Here is a 27,441-nt window from a genome sequence, read left to right on the forward strand (position 1 = left end):
AGAAGAGCCCCTGAAGTGTCCTAGAACAATTTCTCCTTCAGGAGGCACCCCTCATTTCCTCCTTCCTAGACCAAACCACACCAGTATCTCCTCCTTTGTTTCCGTCTGTGGTGAAGGCCACCGTTTCCCCAGACCCCGAGCCACATTCCTCTGGAACCAGGTTCTGTGCATTCTGGCTCTTAATCATCCTTGCCTTTGAAGCCCTAGGCGCCCTCACTTTGCTTTGCAAAAGGTCATTCGTCTTCAAGGAAAAGTAACAGCTCCTCACATTGCACCCAAGCTGTGCCTCCCTCCAGCCCCACTCCTGGACTTTCCCTTCTTGCTCCCTGAAGGGATCAGCTCCAGCTAGTTCCCTGAAGAGATGAGACTGAACTAGTTCCCGGAAGGGGTCAGCTTGAAGCAGTTCCCTGAACAGGCAATGCCGTCTCGGGGCCAGTGCTTTGCATGTGAGGTTCCTTCTTCCTGGAAAATCCCTTTGCTGACTTTGCCACCTGGCTGACATCACTCCCGTTTTGATTCACAGCGTTTGCCTCTGGACACCCCCTCCCTGACCACATGTTTTTCCTCTTGCTGGAGTTCATGTGTCTCCTATGTCCTGTGCATCCTCTGTCACTGACTTGCCACATTGGATTGTCATTTTAATTCATGCATCTTTGCCACAAGAATATGAATGTCTTTAGAGCAGGCAGTATGTCTTGCCAACATAAAACTCATGCTTAATAAACAGTTGTTGAGTGAATGAATAGCTGAATGAACGAGCAGCCAGTTTGTGAGCAGTGTCAACCTTTGAGTTTGTTAAACCACCTGTGATGAAGAATAAAAGTGTATTCTTTTAACCCTTCATTAATGGAGAGATTTTGGTGGCTTGAAGCCGGTTCTAGAATGGTAAAACAATGCTGTTGCTTTTCTATTCCAACAGGAACTATGGGATGTATAAAATCAAAAAGGAAAGACAATCTGAATGGCGACGGAATAGATTTGAAGACTCAATCAGTACGTAATACTGACCGAACTATTTATGTGAGAGATCCAACGTCCAATAAACAGCAAAGGCCAGTAAGTAGATAGTCTCAGGGGAGTATTCCCACAGCAGGATCAGAGCACAGCTGCATAATTTTAACGCCAAATCTGTACTATGTGCATGCAAAAAGATCGTGTCAGTTACCTGGGCCTCAAATAATTTTTAGTATGCTTTGTAATTTAACCCTTTAAAGAGCTTATAAGTGTTTTAGGAATAACCAGGCCACCTATTGTCCAATAAAGGGGCCTTTGGTTGCCTTCTTATGTGTGGAGATAGTCACCTGGTGGGAAGACCCACTCTTTCTCCGTAAAGACATACCTGAGCTTGTGTGAGTCAGGGCAGGTAGTGAGGTTAGGGCAGTCGCCTGGAAGCAGACGAAAATGCTGGATGCAAGTCAGAAGCCCAAACAGGTGCCGCTGTGTCCTTTGGTGGGCCAGCATTATCCCACCTTGTCATTCTGTGGTTAATTCAAAATAGTGGAAGCACTGAAGCTTCATGACTTATCATAGAGAATTAAAAGATTAAAAACACCACACCTAATTCTGCCCCCTAACCTTGGACAGACACCTGTACCAACATTTTTATATGAATGATGTGTCTTTTTGATGCATTTGAGAAATGCTTGCCAAAGGAAGAACCAGTATCACATTCCACGCAAAAGGGGAACCGAACTTTGGATAATTACAACCTTAAATGCGCTTTATTTCAGACCTCACGTCCTTTCCATCTGCTCGCTCACAGTATATGTGCGCGCCCCCCATTGCCTGGGTTTTACGGAATTCCTCAGCGTTTAAGCTGAAAGGGCTTATCCCAGGTTGGCCCAAATGCCTTCATTCAGAGGTTTCATAATTTCTCTGATCTCACGTGTTTTTAAATGCCTTGCGTTCTAGAAGTGCGTTGTTGTCAGGCCCTCTGCCAGCCCTCTCCCCCACCTCCCCAGTATCCTGCAGGTATGACCTTTGTCGGAGTCGCAGGTCATTGTTGATTCTAGTAAGTCACTGTTGGCCTTCTTAAAAAGAAGTAGAGCTGGAGGGTAGAATATATTATGCTATTAATTATCATACGAGATATTTCTAGATAAACTGACACTGTAATTTTATACATAGAAACTCAAAATGTATAAGATTATGAATAACTTTAATAATTTAGTGATCACAAATATGTATAATATTTAAAAACACATCACACAAACAGGTATAGACGTGGAGCTGTACTGTGTAAATATGGTTCATAGGAAATGAAATGATACAAGGAATTGGAGTCACAAATAGTTTTCTTATTATAGACTTCGAAAGAGCTCGTAAAAACGATCTGGCTTTTTCTGGTGTCCTGTGCTATAGATTTTACATGCTTTAAAACCCCTAGTGTCGTGTTTTTTTTAAGTGATGAAAGAAGACGTCCTTTATTCCGAAAAGCGTAGGAAACATGTACAAACGTACACACCATTTTTCCTCTTATTAAGGGTAAAGGAGGTTAAAACTTAAGTTAGAAAGCAGATGTCGTAAGCATGTTGGAATCTCAGCCCCCTCGTGTGCGCGGGAGGGTTGAGTTGTGCCTCCTGTGGTCACAGGCGCCCTTGCTTATGTTTATGAACCGGTGAGCTGGGCCTCATCCCACGGCCGCAGGTAACGCTCGGCTCCCGCCAGGTGTGCCCAGAATGCACCCCTGGATTGATTCCAGGAGATACGACGTGATGGTGCTGCTGCACTGATGCAAATTCAACGGCACTTTACGGAAAAGACATTTTAAAGAGCAAGAGTAGTGACAGCAGCCGAGTGCACCCGCGTGTTCTGGTCTTACGAAAAGCGTCTTAGAGCGTTTGTAATCTAAGGACTCTTTGATCTTTGAAAATCAGCTTGCTGCTTTTGCAGTGATCTCATTAGTGTCTCATTTTCACCTTATCTCCTCTAACTCATTTACAGTCGATCATACATCCTGATTATACAAACCCAAATGAGCTTAAAAATCAGTATAAAACTTCTTGAAATAAGGATAAGACGGACCCAAGACTTTCTGATACCAAAAAAATGTGATCCCCCTTCCCCCGTTTCACACACAGCTGGAGATTTTATGGGCTGATGTTCATCAGAAATTTAAATGTCAGTACAAACTGTCTTGGTCCTATTGCATTAAATCAATTTAATCGAAGAGAAACACGATTTGTGGGCAAAAGCCTCCGACAGTACCTTCCTTACAAGAGACCCGAGAGGTCTCATACGGCCCCCCGTGGTCACCGAAGGAAGAAGTACTCTTATTTAAAAGGTAATGAGGTGACCTTTTGTGCCACCAGACCCTTCCTGATAACTCACTCCCGACTGAAGTAACAGGGGTGCCGTCTGTCCCCGTGGTGGACTCGGGTCAGCCACAGGAAGCTGGGTCCGTCAGGACTTGGCCTCAGCTGCTAGGCCCCGAGCCCTGATTGCAGTTTTTTAAAACAAGTCTGGGAGGCGTGGAGATCAGCAGTCCTGGGCTAGGTGGCATTTCCACGAAGTCACCAGGGCCGCAGGCCACGCCATCTTTGGCTCTGCTGTTGCCTGTGACTGGTTTCCCTGGTTGCAGAGACCCCTGCCGTCACCTGTTTCTAAGCAGAAAGAGGAGGGCGGGGGCAGGAGAGGTGGCCCCGAAGCCCCACAAGGACCTGCTTGTGGCTGCACGCCCGCCCCCATCTGCGTAGGAGGCTGGAGAACCGGGAAGCAAAGGCACGTAGCTGGGCACGTTGCCTCCCTGAATAGCATTAGGGTTCTGTTGGCAAATAAGAGGGAGGGAGATGGTTGGGTCAGCAGCTCGCAGTCTCTGCCCAGAGCCCCGTTTGTTTCCTGCCGCCCCAGCCAATGGCTGCTTGAGAAGGAAGAGCCGGTCCCTGGGCCGTGCAGGTGGGGATGCAGCCCTGCAGGGTCCCTCCTCTGTCCTCCTCTCCTTTCCGGCTTCGTAAGTTAGCCAGTCTAAACCTCATGTGCTACTGTTAGAAAATGGTGTCACCTACAACATGAGCGTCAGCATAAAAAGCTAAAGGTGACAAGGGTTTTTCTAACAAATACTCTCTTGCAGGTTGCGGAATCCCAGCTTTTACCAGGACAGAGGTTTCAGAATAAAGGTACGTTTTTATGACAACCTGGTCGCTTCTTTCCTTTACTGTTAGAGCCTCGATAAAGTAGTTGTCCTGGGGGTACTTGCTGACATTTTTAATTGTGGAAAAATACACGTGACATAGCATTTACCATCGTAACCATGTCTAAGTGTTCAGTTCATTAGCACAAAGCACCTTCACTGTGTTGTGAGCCATCACCTCCGTCCTCCAGAGCGGTTTCATCTTCCCAAACTGAAACTCTGTCCCCATTAAACACTGACTCCCACCCCTCCTCCTCCCACCCCTCCTCCTCCCACCCCTGGTTCCCACCCTTCTACTTTCTGTCTCTGTGATCTCGACTACTCTGAAGATCTCGCGTAAGTGGAATCAAACACGATTTGTCTTTTTGTGGCTGGCTTATTTCACTTAGCACAGTGTCTGCAGGGTTCATCCACATTGTAACATGTGTCAGAGCTTTCTTCCTTTTTGGGGCTGAGTAATATTCCGTTGTCAGTGTAGACCACGTTTTGTCGATCCCTTCCTTCGTCAGAGGGTGTTTGGATTGTTTCCTCCTTTTAGCTTTTGAGCATAGGTGCCTCATTTCTTAGACATAACGTTGGACACAATTGTGGTCGTAGGTCTGCATGCTTTGCAGTGACAAGCCCTGTCCCGGTGTGTGCAGTGCCTTGCTGACTGTGGACCACGCCAGCCCCGAGCCCCACTAGGAAGGAAACACGTGTCCGTTCCAGCTGCCCCTCCCCTCAGCACCTCATCTCATCCTTTGTGTTGTTGACGATTTGTTAAAATGTTTCCACAGATGGATTCTTAAAGGTCTTTGCTTGCGTTCTTGGTTTTTAGACCCCGAGGAGCAAGGAGACATCGTGGTTGCATTGTATCCCTACGATGGCATCCACCCAGACGACCTGTCCTTCAAGAAAGGAGAGAAGATGAAAGTCCTGGAGGAGTAAGTGCCCAGGCACACCGCGCCTGCTGCCCCCTCGCTTGGGCGCCGGGTCCTGCAGCCTGGGCCCCTCGCTTGGCCTCCGGCCCCTCTGTGGCGGCACCAGGCCTCCAGCCTCCTTGCTGCCCCGGGGGAGCAGGCAGAGGGATTCTCCTTGTATGCTTTGCTGTGGGCCCTTCCCAAGACTTTCCCCTTTGAAGACAGGTGCTGGTTTCTTTCCTCACCCATCTGTGCTGCCTTAAGAACTCTGAGTCCATGTGGAGTCTGCATGTTATTTTAGTGCCATTTTTATTTGGCTATTTTACTCAAAGTCAGACCACGTGGTTGGGTCCAGCTGGGTGTGACTCAGCAGGGTGCCTGGCTGAACCAGCGGTCATCTTGAGAAGGTCCCTGCTCAGCAGTTTTCACCCCTGTGAAGACGCTAGGACATCATTTCCTTGACTCCTCCGTGCTGACTCACAGCCTGTGTTCCCGCTCAGACCGCAGGGCTCAGGACCATGCTGAGAATAAGGAACTCCAGTGTCTTCATCCTAGCTTCCTTCCCTACCAATCTTGTATGTGTCGTCTCCTTGGCCTGCCAACCAGGGGACCCTTGGCTGTTCAGAGGAGGAACACCCTTATGAGTATAAGCTGTTGAGTGGCCGAGCGCAGCTATCAGTTCCTGGCTGGGCGTGAACGTGAGCCCGGTCCTGGCCTTGCCACTTGGGAGCCGTGTGCCCTTGGCAAACCACTTGAGCTCTATGCCTTGATGTCTTCTCTCCTGAACCAGGAGCGGCGGTACCCCCGTCATGGGGTTGATGTGAGGGCGGCATGGCGCTTATATACAGATGTGGCACAGACACGTAGAGGACCACAGCCTAGCGTCAGCCGCGCCTGTCCATGTCTTGCAGACGAGGCCCCCATCTGCGTGTGGGAATCTGCTGGGGACCATAGTTGAGGCTCTCGGGGACCTCTCCATCCCTCCCTCCCCAGCTCTGACCCCATGTCTCTTGCAGAAGATGAGAGCCTGGTGGCGAGGCCTGCCTGCTTGGGGTTATTTTACGGTTTTCTATTTCATTTTTCCATGGTGTCTGTCTATGGAAACTAAATGTTTTAGCAAAGGAGTTTATATTGTGGAAACTGTGGTCCTTAATTCCCTTGATAGCCATTTCTGACCCCCTTGTTTGGCCGAAAGGAACCACAAGCATCTTCTCAGGTATCCCAGGGGAAGTTGCGAATGTTTTGCTACTGCAGGATGGAAACCATTTTCACCAACTCCTGTTTGGCAACTCTGACCACAGCGACCCACGCTTCAGCTGGGAGGCTGCTTCCCTTTGCTTCCGTCACTGAACATAGCTTTATTTCAGCAAGAGGAGGGTACCTTGTCCCTGGATTCTGGGGTTCCAGGGATCCTCCCCACCCTCCCTCACCCCCCAAAAACAAACACATGAAGACAGTTGCAATGTAGTTCTTGAGTCATTGGATACGAGCCCTTCTGGTGTGCGTTTCTGTTCCAGGCAAGGAGAATGGTGGAAAGCGAAGTCCCTTTCAACCAAGAGAGAGGGCTTCATCCCCAGCAACTACGTAGCCAAAGTCAACACCTTGGAAACGGAAGAGTGAGTCCCAGCCTGGTGTGGTCTGGGGAGGCCGTGTGTGTCGCGTTGGGTTTCTTGTCTCTTCTCCATCTTTGTCTTTCGCTGGATTATAACACCTGTGAAATGTTCGCATGTCTTTTTAGGTGGTTTTTCAAGGATATAACCAGGAAAGATGCAGAAAGGCAGCTTCTGGCCCCGGGGAACAGTGCTGGAGCTTTTCTTATCAGAGAAAGTGAAACATTAAAAGGTAGGAAGTCACATAAGGCCTCTGATAAAACACTGTCTAGGAAATCACCCTTAGAAACCGTTCTAGAATTCCTCCCCCCTCCCAAAAAAAAAAGAGTTCCAGGCAGACGTGGTTTGACTGGGCTCCGCTTTATTAAGCTTCCCAGATACTGCATTTCCTTACAAATTGAACGTTTGTGACAGCACTGCATCAGAAAAGTCTATTGGTGCCATTTTTCCAACAGCCTTTGCTCACTTCATGTCTGTGTCACATTTTGGTAATTCTCATGCTATTTCACACTTTTTCATTATTACTGTATTTGTGATGATGACCCGTGATCAGCAATCTTTGATGTTACTACTGTGACTCACTGAAGGATCAGATGATGGTTAGCTATGTTTGGCAGTAAAGTGTTTTTCAATTAAAGTAAATACATTGTTTTTTAGACATAGACAGTTGTGCGCTCAATAGACTACAATATGGTGTAAACTTTTATATGCACCTGGAAACCAAAAACTTTGTGTGACTTACTTTATTAAGGTATTTGTTAAGATGGTCTGGAGCAGAATCCGCAATATCTCCGAGATATGCCTGTACTGTGTTCTGGTAGTGAACGTTTTATAGTTTGATATAACAAATAACAAACTCAGATGATTAGTTTTGCTGCTAAAAGTAACATAAAAGCGGGCATAATTATGGTCATTTTTTACTGTGCTTTATGTTTACTGAGCCTCTTACATTATTATTTAGAGTAAATCTTGAAATTTTAAGAGAAAGAAAAATCAGAATAACTTTCCAATTCAGTGAAATGAAAAAAAAAAAAAAACCCATCACAGAGAAGTGTTGGTAAGCTTCACGGCAAACAAAACGCTAGCTTTGTTTATCAAGTAGAATTTTTATAGGACTTTATGCACTATATACATGCTTAATTTATAGTTTGCGTATCTTTATGGCACAATGTGTACCATGGTGTGTGTAATCCCAATCTGATTTATAAAATATAAGGGTAATCTTTGCTTGCACTTCTTCCCTCACAGGCAGTTTCTCTCTGTCCGTCAGAGATTATGACCCCATGCACGGTGACGTTATTAAGCACTACAAAATTAGAAGTCTGGACAATGGGGGTTATTACATCTCCCCACGAATCACTTTTCCTTGTATCAGTGACATGATTAAGCATTACCAAAGTAAGTAAACATGCGAGGCTGGACAAGAAAAAGTACGTGTACTGTGATAAATACATGGTGTCACTTTTTTATATTAAAATTGCTTGTGTCCCGCGGCTTTACCGAATTCACTGACGAGCTCTGGTAGTTTTCTGGTGGCGTCTTCAGGGTTTTGTGTGTATAGGATGATGTCGTCTGCAGTGACAGTGACAGCTTTACTTCTTCTTTTCCAATTTGGATTCCTTTTATTTCTTTTTCTTGTCTGATTGCTGTGGCTAGAACTTCCAACACTATGCTGAATAAAATTTTTATGCATCATATTTCCTTTGGATAAAGTTGGAGGATCATATTCTAGAATTGGTTCTAAATTGATCTATAAGTATACATCCAAAGGCAGGTTTGATCTTTGTGAATAATTATCCCAGTCCTTCCTAGCTAGTTCGTGCTGTGTGACAGTTAATATCCCAAAATTACAAAGAGAAAAGTGAACATTATTTTCACATAGTGAATAGTTTTATAACGCATCTTTAAATATTTGGACTAGGAATGCAGCTTTGTAGATCTGTGTCCCAGTGTATAGACGTGTATGTGCGTGTAAAAGTAGTGCATACTCTCAGTAAAAGAAAACAGAAACAACAACAATAACAGCAAAATATTTGGAAGTATCTGGTCAGTGGTCCTCCGTCTCCAAGCTCTCCGGCCCTGCTAAGCTGAATTCGTGACCAGCCTTTTGGTTCATTCGCTGTGTGAGGTCAGTTGTGATGGGCAGCTGTTGTTACTGCTTAGTTCTTCAACCTGCTGGAAGGGAACACACATTATAAAATTTGCTTAGGACCTCAAATATGAAGGGTGCAGGGACCCCAGATTTTGCGGAGTCCCCACTCCTGCTCTGTTACCTCATCCACTATTCGTCTGGCCTGTGTGCTGAGTGCTTGCGGAAGCCTGGCCCTGTACTGGGACTGGGGACCCCTGGTGACATGACCACGTCCCCACCAATGTGCCCTGAAGAGCTTACGTGGGCTCAGTAATTAAAATCGTATTTTATTAAGTGTGACAACCTGTCGGCCTTTGTATTTCTGTTCATGTTGATGTTTTTATTTTTATAGATTAGCATTACTAATAAATAAAATCAAGTATGTCTTAAACTTGTCTTTCATTTAAGAATTTCAAAAGTCACAATTACACCGACGATAACCTTCATAAGCATTTTAGATTCGTAGACCTCAGCAAGTTGGAAATGATAAGACTAATAGTTCAGACTTCTCTACAGATGCTGGTAAAACACAAAGGATGACTTTTTCCACCTTTCTTTTCTCTTTCAAATTAGAGCAATCAGATGGCTTGTGCAGAAGATTGGAGAAGGCCTGCATCAGTCCCAAACCACAGAAGCCATGGGACAAAGATGCCTGGGAGATCCCCCGGGAGTCCATTAAACTGGTGAAAAGGCTTGGCGCCGGGCAGTTCGGGGAAGTCTGGATGGGTGAGTGTGCGCCTCAGGAGCCAGGGTCCACTCTGGAGGCGGCGGCAACAAGGGCTCCAGCCAGTTTCTGTCAGTTTTCTCAGCCTGATGCTAAAGTTTTCTCAGAGGCATCGCTAGTTCTGTTTCTCTCTGTCCAGCTGGTACCAAGAACTAGCCTACAGAATCTACATGATGAGACGCTCCCCTTCCTTGTGACTTGGTTTCTCTTTAAGGAAGGATGTTTATAAGGAAGGGGGCGGTGGACGTTTATCCTGGTTGCTCGGCCTGCTCTTTGGTGATCCTCTCAGCACCAGATTCTCTGGATACACGTGATGAGGGCAGGAAATGGGCGTGCATCGCAGGGAAAGGTACACCTGGGCGAGGACCATCCTTGCTAGTGGGTTTAATAGGAAACCTCAGATTTATTGCAGTTTCTCACCAAGGAAGTTTCTGAAGATGCTCAAAGTTCCACCATTAACGAGTCGTTGCTCCCTGTTAAGTATCACCTTCTCAGGCTGGCGAGAGGGCCACCGAAATTCTAGCGGTATCTTTCTCTGGGGCAATTCTTTCCGCCCCCCTGTCTTTTCTAAAGTTTTTATAGTGAATGTGAATTCCCTTTTCTTTTGTAATAAGAGAACTATTTTTCAGTGGATCGTGTTTTCTGCGCCAGCTTCGTGTCAGTGAGAGCAAACTTGATTTCTAAGGAGACGGGGCAGGCGGCTTTTAAAACCTGTCCCGCGCCAGCCCAGCAGAGACGAGACTCTTCAGCCTGCTGCCGCCACGCGGTCACTTCACGCCCAGGGGTCTGTGAAGGGGAGGGTTTTTTCCTTCTAAAATCTTGGGCCCCTGGGATCACAGCTTTGCCCGTTTTTCTCCTGTTGTCGCTGCTTTAGCCAAAGTATCGTTTAAATATGACTCAGCACGTAATTAATTCTGACTGCGCTGTGTCTTTGTGAACTTGTGAGCAGATTTCAGGCGACTCACAATTACACAAGTCACATTCTCCACGGGGGTCCGCGTGCGTCCCTGGCACTGTTTCCGGTCCGGTCAGCGGACGCACAGGCGTGAGTGCCCTCTCTGGCTGTGTCTCCGTCCACACTCTGCTGCCCAAACCCTCACAGCCTCCCTCTCCTTTCTCTGTCCACCCTGTTCTGTTTTATTGAAGTAACATTCATGTAACGTAAGATCAGTCATTTTAACGTGAACAGTTCGGTGGCATTTACTGCATTCATGTTCCTGTGCAACCATCGTCTCTATCCAGTTCCGGAATATTTCCATCACTCCGGGAGGAAACGCTGCACCTGTTAAGCAGACACTCCCTGCTCCCCTCTCCTGGCCCCTGGACACCGTTCTGTCTGGACACACTTTCCAGCTCTGTGAATGTGGTTCTCTAGGGACCTCGTGTGTAAGTGGCATCATGCAGACATTTGTCCCTTTGTGTCTGGCTTGTCTCACTCCGCATAACATCCTCAAGGTTCACCCATGTTGCAGTGTGGGTCAGAATTTCTTCCTCTTCTGCAGGTGAACAGTATTCCATTGTGCGGCTGTACCACGGTTTACCTGTTCATCCATCGATGGACATTTGGGTTATTTCCACCTTCGGGCTATTGTGAATAAGGCTCCTTTGAGCATTCGTGTGGACAGATGTTTTCATTTCTCTTGGGTACAGACATCCTCGTAGGCATGGAATTGCTGGGTCACACGGTATTTCTGTTTAACTTTTCAAGGAACTGTCAAACTGTTCTCTGCTCGTTTTTTTAAAATTGCCACCTTTTCCTCCTGAGGTATTTTCATTTCTTTTTTAATATACTTTTTCCCAAATCCATAGAACAGAGACAGGAACAGTATAATAAGCGTTGCATAGCTCAGTGGTAGAGTGCGTGCTTAGCATGCACGAGGTCCTGGGTTCGATCCCCAGCACCTCCATTAAAGAAAAAATTGTATACCCTTCATTTAGAGTCACCAGTCCCATTTTGCTGTATTTACTTTCTCGTTTTCATACGTACACACACACAGCGTATTTTATTGTTGGTGTGGAACCACTTGCGAGTAAGTTGCAGGTGTGCTGACCCTTCACCCCTAAATACTTAGGCAGGTATCTCCTGAGAGCAGGGCCGCCGTCCACACACAGGGCTCACTGTCAGGAAGTTCCGCATTGATCCATCCCATCCAGTAGAGAATCTGCATCCGAATTGCCCCTCTTGTCCCTAGGACGTCCCGCAGGCTGTTGGGACCACGTGGCTGCCTTCAGCTGACCTGTCTTTAGTCTCCTTGAATCTGGACCGGCATGTCTTCATCTTTCATGGCGGGTCAGTCGTTTTGTAGAACATCCCTCATTTGCATTTTCCGTAGTTCGCGGTGACTCGCTCAGGTCATGCCCGCGGGCACGAGTAGCCTCTGAGTACTGAGCAATGCTGTGTCTGCCCGCGCCCGTCCAGGGCACCGAGTGTTAGTCGGTCCCATTGTTGCCTATGTTCTGTTTGATTTGAAGGAGATCCACCAGATTTCTTTCTTATAAATGTTACTTTTCAATTCCCTGTTGTAGCTTATGAATAATCTGTGTGGAGATTCTTTAAAATTGTGTAAATATCCAAAAGCGGTTTCCCCAGATGGTTTCAGCACTCCCTGGGACTGGAATTCTCTGCCCTCTTAGAGGCCACGACTCCTCTAAAAGCTGCAGGTGTCTGTGCTCTGACCTCGCTCCCCAGCACGCGTCTGCTCCAACCCCCTGGCTCACTCTGGGACCCGGGGACTCTGCCTTGCCTCCCTGGCCTCCCCTTTCCAGCCTTGTCTCTTCATTGAGCCTACTGGCAGGAAGATGCGGGTTCACAATGACATCTCACTGTCCTCTGGGTCTCCGAGCCCACCTTGCCTCCCTGCATGTGTGTGAGGGGATGAGAGAGGAGGGGGAGGAGGAGAGAAAAGAATGTCCCAGCTACACCATCGAGGTACATTTTCATCCATTATCTCCCGCACTTGTCAGACAGTGCGGTTGTCACTATTTGATCAGAGAAGCAGCTTCCCGGAGTCATTCAAGGCAGTGGAGAAGCCAGCTGCTCCTGCCTTTTGGAGACCTGAACTCTCTCACTTGCTAAGTTATCTACAAGTTGATTTGACCTCCCTGCCCTCAGTTTCCTCATCAGTAAAATGGGCAAACAACTATGCCATCAGTTGCTGAAGGGAAGAATGAGATTATGTAGCTGAAGCGTTTCCCATGGAGTCTGGCTCTGTGCAGTCGATTTTTATTATTATTTTCATCTCATCATGTTTGACTGTAGTCACCGGAAGCTCCATTTCAGTGGGGGATTTTCCCCCAATTTTAATCATGAGTCCAAACTATAAATAATCCACTTAGACCTTCCTGTGGACATTTGTTGGCAAAGGAGTTGCATATCTGTCTTGCGGAGAAATTAGAGGAAGCTTCCTGGGCGTCCTTGTCTGCTCTAAAGCAGTAACCCTACCTGGGAAGTGGGGTGTGGAGCCCTGGTCCCACCTCCTAGTGGTCGGCTGAGAAGCCAGGGTAAAGGCATTGAACTGCGTGCTGTCTGCACCTGCTGGTCTGGGAGGTCACCGCTCTGAGGGAAAAGAGACTGTGATAGCCCGCTGTGTTTTCTTAATAGTTCCTTGAGGGCCCCTAGCAAGTAGATTGGTGACCTCTTTACCAGCCCCACGATGGTGGTGCCCCAGGTGCCATTTGCCCGCCCAGCCTGTCCAGTCCAAAGGAGCTGCGGGTGTGAGCTCGTGGGCGCTCAGGGAGAGGCAGCTGGGGTGCTGGGGCGGAGGGGACAGCCAGAAGAACTGCTGCTCAGCCTTGAGCCTCAGAGCCAGTTTCAGTGGCTCAACCCTGTGCTGAATTGTCACCTGGAGCTCAAGCACCTCGGTCCATCCTGGGACTGAGGAAACCTCTTTGCTTCCGGTTCCAGATACGCGACGTCCTCCTGCCCACCTCCACCCTTCCCCGGCCTTCCGCTGCGCCACGTGTGGGATGCTGACACTGATTTTCAACAATTTGTATTTACCGTGGCCCCAGGTTCTGCCCGGGAGAACCTGAGGCTTAGAGGAGAGGAGGATGGGACGTTGGAAAACATGCAGCTGGTCCATCCAGAGTGTCACTTCTTATTTAGAGTATTTGAAAGAGGGTGAAAATCTCGTACAAATTCATCATTTGTATAGATTTGTTGAGTGTGTGTGTGTGTGTGTGTTAAAATACATATAACGTAAAATTTACCACCTTCACCATTTTTAAATGTATAGTTCAGCTCTGGTGTAGATTTTTACATTGTAAAACCAATTTCCAGAACTTCCATCTTGCGGAACTGGGTCTCTAAACTGTGAACAACTCCCCTCCCCCCGCCCCCAGCCCCAGGTAACCACCATTCTACTGTCTTTCTCTATGAATGTGACTCCTCTAGGAATCTCAAATAAGTGAAATCATACCGTGTATGTCTTTGTGTGTGTGTGTGACTGGCTTGTTTCATTTCGCATGATGTCCTCCAGGCTCGTCCATGTGTCAGAATTTCCTTCCATTTTAAGGCTGAACGTTATTCCATTGAATGTGAACTACACAGTGTATAGATTACCGCATAGTGATTCATAAACAATGGATTTTGTTTATCCGTTCATCCACTGATGGACACTTGGGCAGCTTCCGCCTTTTGTCTGTTGGGAATGACACTGCCGTGAACATGCGCACACAGCGGTCTCTGAGACCTTGCTCCCAGTTCCTTTGGGTATATACCCAGGAGTGGAATTGCTGCATAATATGGCAGATCTGTGTTTAATTTCTTGAGGAACCTCCACACTGTCCTCCATAGTGGCCGCACCAGTTTACATTCCCACCAGCAGTGCATAAAGGCTCCAGTTTCTCCACATCACCAGCACTTCTCATTTTCTGGTGGGTTTTTTGTCTATAGTCACCATCCTACTGGATGTCAGGTAGTGTCTCATTGTGGTTTTGATTTGCGTTTCCTAATGGTTGGTAATGTGGAGCATCTTTTCATGCATTTATTGGCAATTTCTGTGTCTTCTTTGGAGAAATGTCTGTTCAAGTTCTTTGGTCATTTTTAAAATTAGGTCATTTGTTTGATTTGCTAATAATGTTTTAAAAGAGAGACAGCAGAAGCTCATCTGAAATGGGGGTTGTAATAGAACCTAGCTTTTAGGGGCGGTGTAGAAACTGAATGAGGTGGTACAGGTAAACACTTAATCCAGCTGACAGCATTTAAGAACTATTGTTATTATTAAATTTTTAATATTATTATAAAGATAGTCTGGTAAATTAGAGCAAAGACTTATGAAACAGAAGAGAGAAATTACCCGGGATTTCCCCACTCAGCATAAGCTGTGTCTTGTTTTTTTTTTTAATTAAACTTTTTATTTTGAGATCATTAAAGATTCACATGCAGTTGTCAGAAACAAAACAGAAATGAAAACGTGTGCTCACACACTTTTACACAGATGTTCATAAGAGCATTATTCACAATAGCCAAAGAATGTAAATAACCAAGATATCCATCAGCTGGTGAATGGATAAACAAAATGTGGTATATCCATGCAATGGAATATTACTTAGCAGTAAAAAGACACATGCTACAACATGGATGGCCCTTGAAACCACGATGATAAATGAAAGAAACCAGACACAAAGGACCATGTATGACATGACTCCATTTATGTGAAAAGGCTGGAATGGGCAGGTCTGTAGAGACGAAGTAGATGAGCGGTTGCCTCAGGTAGGGGGTTGGGAGGATGGGGTGTGACTGTTGTTGGGTACGGAGTTTCTTTGGGGGCCATGAAGAAGTTCAGTGGTGGATTGTGGTGCTGGTCCCACCAATCTGAAGATACAGAATCTGATGAATTGTGTACTATAAATGGGGAAATGATATGCTATCTGAATTATGCTTTAATAAAGCTATCACATATATAGAAGAGATAATACAGAGAAACCCTGTGTAGTCTTTATTCAGTTTCCCCCAACAGTAGCATCTTGCCAAACTATAGTGTAATATCACTGCTAGGATATTAATATTGACAGTTTTTTAATTTTGTTTTTAATTGTTTTGGCTACTTTATGTCATTTGAATTTCCATATAATTTAAAAAATTTTTTCCTTGGAGGGGAGGTAATTAGGTTTATTTATTTTTTGCTTTTTAGTGGAGTGCCAGGGACTGAACCCAGGGCCTTGTGCGTGCTACATACACAGTCTACCACTGAGCTGCATCCTCCCCCTATAGTTGTTTTTTCAGTTGTGCTTTTCTCCTTTTAGTTTTGTGTTAAAGACGGAAAAGAAGAAAGGGAGGGGAGGGAGGGAAGAAAGGAAAGAAAGAAGGAAGATAGCAAGGAAGGAAAATAAAGAGGAGAAAAGGAAAGAAGTAGGAGATTTTGCCCTGGGATCTTTTGTGGATATGGTTCTGTGATTTGGTGCCAGCCAGGGACCTCCTCCTTAGCTGTTGAAATCATGTCAATATGTCACATGCATCAAGCAGAGGAAGATGGGGAATCCAACTAGAAGAACAGTGATGGGTGATGTGCCATGAACCAGGGGTCTAAGGATGCCCGCCTCCCCGTGTGTCTGGGGAATCCAACCAGAAGAACAGTGATGGGTGATGTGCCGCGAACCAGGGGTCTAAGGATGCCCCCCTCCCCGTGTGTCTGGACATCTCATCCTGACTGAGGACCAGGTGTATAGCCAGGTCTGCACAACGTCTCAAGGGATAAGTGGGCTAGCTTTTCTCATCGATAGAAAACGGACAACAAATTAGAAATTGTGTCCCTGTTAACCAAGCGAGAGAAGATTTTCACAAGCGTGAGAAATGGTTCTTTGACTACCAGTCGCATGTTGTGGTCTGGATTCTTTTGGCCTGAAGCACAGTGGACAAATACTAGGAAGTGGCCTGTTCGGGGGGAGCAGGGGGTTAGGGATAACAGAGAGGAGTGTCTCCCTCAAGCTGTTTCCTCTTGTTCCTGTGATCCTTTGGCATCTGGCTTGGTGACACGTTTTCCTCCACGGGTTGTTGGATTCCAAGGGAACTGACCCATCCGTGACGTGAGGGGTAATGTTTCCTGTTAACAGTCGGTCTCTAAAGAGACTTTGTCAAAGAAAGTAAACTTATTCTGAATTGATTTTGCGTGATAAATTTTCACTGGAGCCAACTGCACTGAGATTAACCACCAGCCGACTTTGAAAATCAAGTACACGCATCTTTTCTGTAAAACCACTCTCCATTTTGCGATAGTAAGTTAGGCACTTCTTAACAAGCCGGTCACAGCTGGAGTTGGACTTTCCTAAATTGTCACATCGGCTTTCTTTACCTGTGGCAGGGTGGCATCCCAGGAGGAATTACTTACCACCTTCAAAAGATTTTTTGAAAGATCACGTTTCCATCTGTAGTGCCAACCCCAGTCTCTGTGGCTGCGTTCGCTGAGCCTGCACACTGCTGGGGAATAGCTTGGTAAAGGACCAGTCGATCCTTAGCGCTGAATAAAAACCGTGCCTTTAGCGCAAATGGAAACCTGCCCTGTTGTTCAAAAACCCCAGCCCTCGGGGACCATCGAGCGGAAGCTGCTGCCATTCTGGCGCTGTGTGACACAGCTGTTTTATTCACTGTGATCTCCGGCTCCTTATCAGCATTTTAAATATCTTTAGCAGCTGCAGTATTTCCGGATCATTTTTTCCCCTACACTTGGAAAGCATTTTTTTTTCCTTCATCCTTTATCCATAATTTTATTTTATTTTACTGGGGATTGAACCCAGGACCTCGTGCATGCTAAGTACGCACTCTACCACTGAGCTATACCCTGCCCCCTCCCATAATTTTATGTTACGTGGAAGTCTCAGCAGGTCCCCAGGCTCTTATGATGACAGAAGGAGACTCATTTTGTTTCTTTCTCCTTTGTTGCTATGTACTGTAACAAGCGGACAGAAAAGTGCATACCACACCAAGTTACATAATTCAAGTTCACAGCTAATGACAGCATGAAAGCCTGTGTGGTGACTCCTGCGATCACACCCAGAAGCCCCCAACTACCCCTCCCCAACCATAACCCCACCTGCCCCGAAGGCAGCTGCTATTCTAACCTTTGTGACAATTTCCTGATGTCTCTTTGTAGTTCTCCTACCCTTGTATGTGGGGATGTGTGTGCGTCCCTACACAATGTAGGTTCATTTTGCTTGTTTCTGAACTCTATATAAATGAATCCTACCTGTTTCTCACTCTTTATCAATGGAGTTGGCATTGATGGTTTTGGCGGCTATGAACGATGTTGCTGTGAGCATCTCTGAGCTGCTTGGTGCAGGGGTATGTGAGTTCCTCTAGATGACCAGGAGTGGATTTGCTGGACCACAGGTGTATGAATCTTCAACTCTACTAAATGCTGCTAGCTTAGTTTCCAGGGCGCTTGTCTGGGCTAGACTCTCACCAGTGATGCACAAGGGGTCGCAGTGTTCCATTTCCTGACACCAGAGTGGTGCCTGGGTGGATGTGGTCCCCATGTTGGCACAGCCCATGGGGATGGTCACTCAAGATAATTGCACTTGCAAGGAGGCTGCTCTGTCAACATCCCTTGAGGATGCTTTTGAAGGCAGAAGCTTTACAACTGAATTTCAGTGATGCTCAGAAAAGAGCCCAGGAAAGGGCCTGCAGGAGCTGCCCCTGTTCCCCTGCCGAGGGGCTGGCGCTACCTGCACTCAAGATTGTCACACTTTGTAATCCTGGTCTTGTTGGATGCTGGTCTCTCCCTACGGGTTTACTTGCAGTTCCCTGATTACTAATAAGATCTCACAAGCATGTTAGTCATTACGATTTCTCCTTTCTAAAATGCCCATCCAAGCCTTTGCCTATCTTTCTACTTTTCTTATTGATTTGTAGGAATTCTTTATATATCCTGGACACTAGTACTTTGTCAGTTATATGTATCAAAGAGGGTGTTTTTGTTGTTGTTGTTGAAGTCTAGTTGATATACAATGTTAGTTTCTGGTGTATAGCACAGTGATTCAGTTATACATGTATATATTCTTTTTCATTATAGGTTATTACAAGATATTGAATGTAGTTCCCTGTGCTGTACAGTAGGTCCTTGTTATTTATCTATTTTACATATAGTAGTTTGTATCTGTTAATCCCAAACTCCTAATTTATCCTTCCCCCTGCCTTCCCCTTTGGTAACCTTAAGTTTGTTTTCTATGTCTGTAAGTCTGTTTCTGGTTTGTAGATAAATTCATTTGTATCAATTTTTTTAGATTCCACATATAAGTGATACCATATGCTGTTTTTCTCTCTCTGTCTGAGTTACTTCACTTATCTGATAATCTCTAGGTCCATCCATGTTGCTGCAAATGGCATTATTTCATTCTTTTTCATGTCTGAGAAATATTCCATTTTATATATATTTATATATCTTTATCCATTCATTTTTTTTAGGATTTTTTAACATTTTTTATTGATTTATAATCATTTTACAATGTTGTGTCCAATTCCAGTGTAGAGCACAACTTTTCAATCATACATGAATATATATATATTCATTGTCACATTTTTTTCTCTGTGAGCTACCATAAGATCTTGTATATATTTCCCTGTGCTATACAGTATAATCTTGTTTATCTATTCTACAATTTTGAAATCCCAGTCTATCTCTTCCCACCCCCTGCCCCCTTGGCAACCACAAGTTTATATTCTATGTCTGTGAGTCTATTTCTGTTTTGTACTTATGCTTTGTTTGTTTTTTTGTTTTGTTTTGTGTTTTTTTTTTTTTTAGATTCCACACATGAGCAATCTCATACGGTATTTTTCTTTCTCTTTCTGGCTTACTTCACTTAGAATGACATTCTCCAGGAGCATCCATGTTGCTGAAAATGGCGTTATGGTGTCGGTTTTTATGGCTGATCCATTCATCTTCTTTATCCAGTCATCTGTCAGTGGACATTTAGGTTGTTTCCATGTTTGGCTACTGTAGATAGTGCTGCTATGAACATTGGGGTGCATGTGTCTTTTTGAATTAGAGTTTTCTCCAGATACATGCCCAGGAGTGGGGTTGCTGGATCATATGGTAACTCTATTTTTAATGTTAAGGAACCTCCATACTGTCCTCTGTAGTGGCTGCAGCCATTTACATTCCCACAGTGCAGGAGGGTTCCCTTTTCTCCAGAGAAGATGTATTTTCTTGTTACATCTTGCTATGTGCTGCCATGGGTACATTTCTGAACTTTTAAATAAATTTACAATGGAAACTTCTTGATTCAGATAATATTAAAGGACTTTTGTTGGTGGAATTTACCTTAAATTTACTTTTAAGAGGCATAGGAAAGATCCTATTGTTTGTAATTGCGCACTTAGATGGAAAATCAGTTTAATATATTCTTGATTCCATTGTTTCAGGTAGGTTGTGGCTTTTGAAAATGACCTAGGGCAGTGTTTTGTAAGCTTTCCATTACTGTCTTAGCCATATGTTGTAACAGTTACTTTATTTTATGTACCTCATTCTTCATTTTTCTGTAGGACACTGCTACTAGGTACAAATCAAAGGGGAATATAAAAGGAAAAATTTTAGCTGAAAAATCAGTATTAAGGATCAGAAGAAAAATTAAGTTGCTTGTTAGCTGTATACTAACACTTTTTCTTGCTCATTTGAAAGTGTAGAAGTAGAAACATACTCCCTTTTCTTTGTAAAAATAATTCCTTTTGGAACCCTCCTACACTGCTGAATGGATACAGAAGTTGTGGCATATATATACATACATATATATGTATGTATGTAGTGGAATATTACTCAGCTATTAAAAAGAATGAAATAATGCCCTCTGCAGCAACAAGGATGGACCTAGAGATTATCATACTAAGTCTGACAGAGAAAGACAAATATTATATGATGTCACTTTTATATGGAATCAAAAAAAAATACAAATTATATTTACAAACTAGAAACAGACCCATGGACATAGAAAACAAACTGTGGTTACCGGGAGGAAAGGTGACAGGAAGGATAGATTAGGAGTTTGCGATTAATAGATGCACATTACTGTATATAAAATAGACAAACAACAAGGACATATTATAGAGCACAGGGAACTATATTCAATTTCTTGCAATGAGCCGTAATGGAAAAGAAACTAAAAATACATATGTGTGTATGTGTCTAACTGAATCGCTTTGCTGTACACCTGAAACTAACATTGTAAATCAACTACACTACAATAAAAAATAAGAAAAAAAATTCCTTTTGTAAAAAAAAGATACATACTTATTCACAAATTTAATCAAAAGAGAAAGGAACAAAAGAAAGTAAAAGCGGCCCAGATCCTGCCACCCGAGAGCATCATTCTCAGTTTCCCTGAGTATATGCTGTGCGTAGCAGGTAACATGTGACCTGGAGAAGGGACTGAACACGTTCACATCACCATTTCTTAGACTGTGTGTTTCTTGGGGCAGGTGCTGCCGAGCTGTAACACACCAGGTCGAGGTAGCCAGCAGGGTGACTCGCGGTGGTGACCGGCTGCCACTCCCTCCTCACCTGCTTCTGCACTCGCTAGAGAACTGTGGAAACAGAAAGGAAAGGAAAGGGGCGTGTGATTTTTCTGTAGTTCTGCTTTGCAAACCACTGAGAAAAGGCTTTCCCAGGAGAAAATCAAGCTCAAACTTCCCAGAAAAGCGGTGCCTTGGGGGAACTGCATTAAGGGGGCAGTATTTCCCCAGGTGCGATTCCGTGGGGCTTGAAAAGGTACATGAAGAAGTCTTCTGTGGTCAAGGAAGCATGGGAAATGCTGAGGTTGACCGAGTGGGACAGGCATCTTCACTGACGGGCTCTCTGTGCTTCTGCAGTGTCTCCGGGGTGGCGCGGGCGCCATGGGCAGTGGTCCCCGGCAGGTTCAGCCCTGAGCCCTTCCTTCCCCCAGCATCACCCGCATCCACGTCTCTTAGAAAACTTTGGAGAATGCTTATTTGATCCTAGAGTATTGTTTGTACGTCAAAGTTAGAGTAAATAATTTTTTTCAAGTGCAAAGTTTCTTTTCTGATTATAGAATAGTATGTAATCATAATCACCAAGGTAGGGTGATCAAAATTAAAATCACTCATAATTGCACGACTGGAGATAGCTGGTGCCCTGTGTATTTTAGTGTGTTTTCTTCCAGATCATTGTCAGTGTGTGCGGGTGTGTAAGAGTATGTAGAATTATGGTGTGGGGTGGTTTTTTTTTTTTTTTGGTCTTGGGTAAAGAACATTTTATTAATTAGAGGAAATCTAACTAATTAGAGAAAATGGTGGAGTGCATATGGGATTTTACTATTGTTTTATTTAAAAAACCTTTTGATTTTAGAATAATTTTAGGTTTGGGGGGAAGAGCATACACCCTTTACTCAGCCCCCCTTAATGTCACATATACAGAGTTTTAGATACTGTTGAACATTCTAGAGAGTTTAGAAGTTTTTTCTACCTATAACTAAATTTTCCTCAAACTCTGCAGGATGTTTTTGGTGTTTTGGTTTGATAAAGCGTGGCCTCTTTTCTTTTCCCTTCCTAGGTTACTACAACAATAGTACCAAGGTGGCCGTAAAAACCTTGAAACCAGGCACTATGTCTGTGCAGGCTTTCCTGGAGGAAGCAAACCTCATGAAGACCCTGCAGCACGACAAACTGGTGCGGCTGTACGCCGTGGTCACCAAGGAGGAGCCCATCTACATCATCACCGAGTACATGGCCAAGGGTGAGCCCCCGCCCCACCCACCCCCATCACCAAGTACATGGCCGAGGGTGAGCCCCCCGCCCCACCCGCCCCAGGCTTGCAAAGGAAGACCTCTAATGTCCAGAGAATACTCAAATTAAAAATTATATTCATGTTTAGAATACAATGACTATAAATTATATTTATATTTAAATTATAAATCGTAAACCAGCATGCTCACCACCCCAAAAAAATCAGAAAATACAGGAACACTAAGCATTTTCACAAACCACCTCATTGGACGGCATCTGTTGTCAAAGTGATGTATCCTCGTCCTCGTTTCTCTGCACTTGTCTCCATTTACACACAGAACAGCCCCGAGAGTAGTACCCCACACCTAGTAGGCCCCCAGTAAATGGTCGTCAAATAAATAAATATGCATTTCAAATAAGGTATTATTGTAATGTGTTCAAAATGTGAGTTCTCAGCATTCCACAGCCAGTTCATTTTCCGCTTAGCACTATCTAAGTGTTCAGGGTGTGACTGAGAAATGTTCATAATTTAAAAACTTGTCAAGGTGGAATTCCCGTGTAATCACAGAGTCACTGAAGAAGAGGTTTTAAGCAACATTTGTGGTCACCTTCAGATGAAGGAGTTTGACTCACCGTCCTTCTCCCTTCGGGTCGGTAGAGATACTAACAAACCACCTCATGACTTCTAGAGAATCAGAATTTTCAGAAGGAATGAAGGAAGGAAAGAATCATAAGCCGTAGCCCAGATTTAGTAATCATCTCATGCAGAATGGAGAGTAGTGTGATGTCATAGCTGAATAGGTTAGAAAGAGGATTATTACATTTTCTTATTTAATATGTTACTATTTCAGAATATTAATCACTCAGAGTTCTTCCAAACAAGGACATTGTTAAAAAAAAAAAAAAAAGCCGCATCATTTAGGTTGTTTTAGCCCAGAAACCAGACTCAGGACCAGACGCTGAAGCAGGAATTCCATAAATATTTCTTGGATTAATTAACTAATGGTATTCTTTTTTTAATAATTTAATTTTATTTATTTTATTATTTTCTGATGGAAGCACTGGGGATTGAACCCAGGACCTTGTGTGTGCTAAGCATGCACTGTACCACTGAGCTATTACCTGTCCCCCACTAATAGTGTTCTTAATCACAAAGGATCACTTGAATTTTGTTTGGAATTTTCTCTTGTGTGTTTGAACTGCACTAACGCGCTCTTCCTCTACCAACAGGCAGTTTGCTGGATTTCCTGAAGAGCGATGAGGGGGGCAAAGTGCTGCTTCCGAAGCTGATCGACTTCTCTGCTCAGGTGACGTATGAAAACGCCGGCCTGGGGTCAGGTTGCAAACCTCCCTGCTTCTGACTCAGGGTGACGTTGTCTGGGGAGAAGGCGTTGGCGCTGAGGGTTTCCCAGTGGTGGTGGCGACAGAAAGGCCTTCCAAAGGACGTGTCCTTGGAGGCAGTGATGGGGGCTTCACTTGGAGCGAGTGTGCCCATGGCGAGGTTTGACCCGGGTGCCTTCGTCTCTGACCCAGGTCCGCCTCCTTAGACTTGTATCCATTTCCGCACAAGAGGTAAGAAACAGCGCCCCTGAACCAATCACTGTGCACTGCGTTTTGGAGGAGCAGTTCCACGCGGTGTAGGCATAGCATCTTTTTTTTCATTCTTCTTTTTTTAATGAAGTGTAGTCGATTTACAATGTTAGTTTCAGGTGTACAGCAAAATGATTCAGTCATACACATACCTACACATAGATTTTTTCAGATTGTCTTCCATCACAGCTCATTACAAGAAGTTGAGTATAGTTCCCTGTGCTCTACGGGAGGTCCTTGTTGTGTCTCTATTTTATATATAGTAATGAAGCCCAGCACCTTCTAAGTGATGCGCGTGTGCAGCTGAGTTCCTGATCTAAAGTACTGACGCTTTAAGCCCTCGGTGTTCCTGAAAACAGAGAACTGTCTTCCTTCCCTGCTCTGTCCCGCTTTCACTCCTCCTTGTTGGGTGTGTCTTTGGGATTCTGGGAAACATTCATTCATAGCATTTGTTGCCAATGTGTTTACTTTGGAATCGTGTTCTCTGAAGTGTACTTCACAGGAGAGGGAAGTTATCCGGAAACCCAGGACCGTGCCTGGGGTCCCAAGGAAATGCTCACGTGAAGGGTGCCCCGCTACTGACGTTCAGTGGTTTCATTGTGTCCCTTAGTCAGTCACGTTCGGCTCCTTGCTTGTTTCTCAGTATGGGTCACGGGTGGTTTCTGTTGGGAAGGCTTTGATAGCCCAAAGTAGCACAGGAGATTTCTGGAAGTTCTGGAACAGGCAGGTCTTAATGGTCCTCGTTCCTTACCCATTCCTTCCTCAGACCGTCTTTTAAAAGTTGGGGAATTGGTAAGTCCTTCCCAGGAAGATGAGGCCAAAGGAATGATTTAGCCCACAGGTGGAGCGCGTGGAGGAAGCAGGGATAGAACCCGCGCTGTGCAGGAGAGTGTGTGGGCGGAACTGGAGTCCAGCGCCCTGGACCGGGTCTGCCCCGCGGCCCTGCCGCTCGGTGGCCACGCCACTGTCAGCAGGGCCTTCGCCTCCGTGGGTTAGTTTTCTCTCCTGTCAACTGGGAATGGTCCTTGCTGCTTCAAGGAGCTGTTGTGGGGATTAAGTCACACGAGCTGGCGTGGACACGGCACTTCAGAGGCTGCTGCTGGACGCCTGGGAAAACTTGGGGACGACGGCCCCCGTCATTGCAGTAAAGGTGCAACATCTAGTTTCAGTGCATGGAGTGCTGAGCGTCTGCGGGAGGGCCACCAGGTCAGCAGCACCCACGAAGTCCCTAAGCAGCACAAAACTCACCGTCTTTACAAGAGAATTCCATCTCCTTTTGGCTCCATCTTTGTTCAGGGAGCAAACCTCACCCCGACCCTTCCCCAGCCCATCCCTCAAGGGGGCGCTCGTGAGACCTCCTGCTGCCCCTTAATTATCCCGTTTCATCTGCTGGTGGCTTTTCTTATTAAACTACTGACAACATGAGGAGGGGCCTGAACCTTGGCAACAAGGGTGGGGCCTTGACTCCTCCGCCTCAGCCCAAGACCGCTTACCTCACACATCCTCCCCGCTAACCACACCCGCTGCCCGTCCCACTGCGACGCCATCCCTTCCCTCGGGTGCTACCCCGCGCCTCCTCCGGGTACCTTTCTGAAATGATCTCCAGACAAAGAAAGGCATCTCTGGATGTTTTTCTCCTTTTCCTCCCCATCGTGCGCCAGTGGCTAACGTTGCCGCTTTCCCGCAGTGAATGACTCCGGGATGGTGAATACTAACAAAGCCGGCCCGAGGCGGTAGAGGGCAATTTGGTGCCTGATAGTCCAGGCTTTCCCACGCTTCTCCTGCTCGTGACCGTGACAGTGGAAACGGGAAAGCAGCAGAACTGTGTGGGTCCTGGTGGTATTTGAAGTCGAACAATGAGTAGTCTGTGCAACGTGTTTATACTTTCTTCCTTTCACTGGCATCGGCGGTAGCATCAGAGATTCGGGAACTTGAGTGTTCACAAGAGGACATAGTTAAACTCAGCAGTTTTTTGCAGTGGGAGACAGATTAGAAATAAACCCGTTTACTTACTCGCAGCCCCGGAAGAGTAGGGACGTGGTGGGGGAGGTGTGAGGGGCAGCCTTGGAACTTTTCCCAGGCTCTCACATGGCCTCTTCTTCCCTCTCCTTACCACTGACCCCCTGCCCTCCCCTCCACTTCCCCCTCCCGATTCTCCCAGTGCCAGTCGAGACAGGAAGTGGGTGAGGGCACGTGATGGCCTCTCGGTTCATGTGGGGGCTTCATTTCATCACTTCCTGTCTCAGGATGAGTTAGTCCTAAAAGGCTCTTTGGAGCCCAAGTGTGAGCCTCACTCCCCAGCCCATCTCTGAGCCCCCCCACACACCGCCCCACCGCCTTCCTCCCCTTTTAATGGAGAATGAGGCTGTCAGCTCTGTGCGGTGCTTTTCTTCTTGTGTTAAATGAAGCCATTTGTGCTTTTTGTGCTGAAATAGGAAAGTGACCTCTTTGCAAAGGAAGTTGGATACTTTCAAAGCAGAGTGACTTGGCCTGATTCCCTTCCAGCCTTTGCCTCATGTGAGAGAAGAAAAGTGAACTTGGAGGAGGAAGGGGTGAAATCTGTGGGAATTTCCTTCAGCAGAAGCGGAAATAGAATTGTAGACTTGACAAATGGAGAAGAGAAAGAAGTGGGGAAGTCACAGTTGCATTGTGGAGGTCAGAGGAATCATCCTGTAATTCAGGTCAAGGGAACCAAAGCCTTTTTCAGTCTTTGGAGGCTGCGTCCCTCAAGTGCAAAAGGGACCGAAAAATGAAATGGACATTTACGTGTGGGTAAAACTGCCGTGGAAAACGGGGAAGACAAAGGTGTTATAATAATCTTGGCAACAAGTGCATTTCTTTCGCCCCTTCTAGCTGATAAAGCACTTCGGTCTCCATCATTTAAGTTGAGCCCAATGACCTTGGGTGCATTTATATTGTTATTTAATGCTTTTTACAAATGAGGAGGTGACCTGGGACCTGTCCAAGGTTACAGACCAGTGGGGAGAGTTGCTGGGCTCCACCCTGGGTCTTCTGACTCCAGGTAACTGGTTCTTTCCCCTGTACCCCACAGTCATCCCATGATCACAGTTGCCCTGCAATCATTTCACACCCAACACTATGCTGATAGCATTTCCCTCTTTTGTGATTATGATTATCAGAATTAATGATATATTTTGTGTGGTTTTTTTCCAAAAACATTCTCTGTTGCCAAGATGTAGATCTTTCCATCACACAGTGATTATATTTTGCCCCCTAGTGTTGAAGTTTAAGCCACATTTAATTGGAAATTGGAAAAATAAGGCTGGTAGGAAACCTCAGTCTGTGGTCATTTGATGATCAGCCTGTTTAGTAGGAAGGCCTTTGGCTGAGAAAATGTCATATAGACTAGGGCTCCCTTATAATAACTCTCAGTTGGAACCCACCAGTCTGTTGGAGGTAAATGGGATCTGAGGTGTCTGGAGCTGGCTGTTCTGCTGAAGTTTCTAGAGTATTTGCCACTACCATCAGACATGGGTCTCATTCTGTCTCCCTGTAAAGAATCTAAAAGACAAGCCAGGGCCTCGTTGTCCAGCTCAAGGCGCTCCTCCACATCCCACTCCCCAAAACATCAGGGTGAAGCAAGTACTTTATTTTTCAAAAGCTTTATTAACATTAACCCTTCAGTGATGGTGTCATCGCATTTAATTTACCTAAACTGGAAGGAGAA

At 45.5% G+C, this 27,441-nt stretch overlaps 1 protein-coding gene across 5 annotated transcripts in view; it reads left to right on the plus strand.

Annotated features, from left to right (window-relative positions):
• LYN (LYN proto-oncogene, Src family tyrosine kinase) overlaps window positions 1–27,441 on the plus strand; it is a 105,842-nt gene that overhangs the window by 49,142 nt on the left and 29,259 nt on the right. For 2 of the 5 annotated variants that reach the window (XM_074355069.1, XM_074355067.1), the window contains exons 2-10: window positions 920–1,056; window positions 4,070–4,115; window positions 4,947–5,052; window positions 6,546–6,644; window positions 6,767–6,870; window positions 7,887–8,036; window positions 9,343–9,495; window positions 21,991–22,173; window positions 23,394–23,470. In XM_074355069.1, the coding sequence (XP_074211170.1) occupies window positions 925–1,056; window positions 4,070–4,115; window positions 4,947–5,052; window positions 6,546–6,644; window positions 6,767–6,870; window positions 7,887–8,036; window positions 9,343–9,495; window positions 21,991–22,173; window positions 23,394–23,470 (1,050 nt within the window). In that variant the 5' untranslated portion in view covers window positions 920–924. The remainder of the gene's footprint in view (window positions 1–919; window positions 1,057–4,069; window positions 4,116–4,946; window positions 5,053–6,545; window positions 6,645–6,766; window positions 6,871–7,886; window positions 8,037–9,342; window positions 9,496–21,990; window positions 22,174–23,393; window positions 23,471–27,441) is intronic. The other 3 variants (XM_074355070.1, XM_074355068.1, XM_074355066.1) reach the window with 2 other exon arrangements.

This window comes from Camelus bactrianus, chromosome 29, assembly GCF_048773025.1.
Source record: "Camelus bactrianus isolate YW-2024 breed Bactrian camel chromosome 29, ASM4877302v1, whole genome shotgun sequence".
Lineage (NCBI taxonomy): Eukaryota > Metazoa > Chordata > Mammalia > Artiodactyla > Camelidae > Camelus > Camelus bactrianus.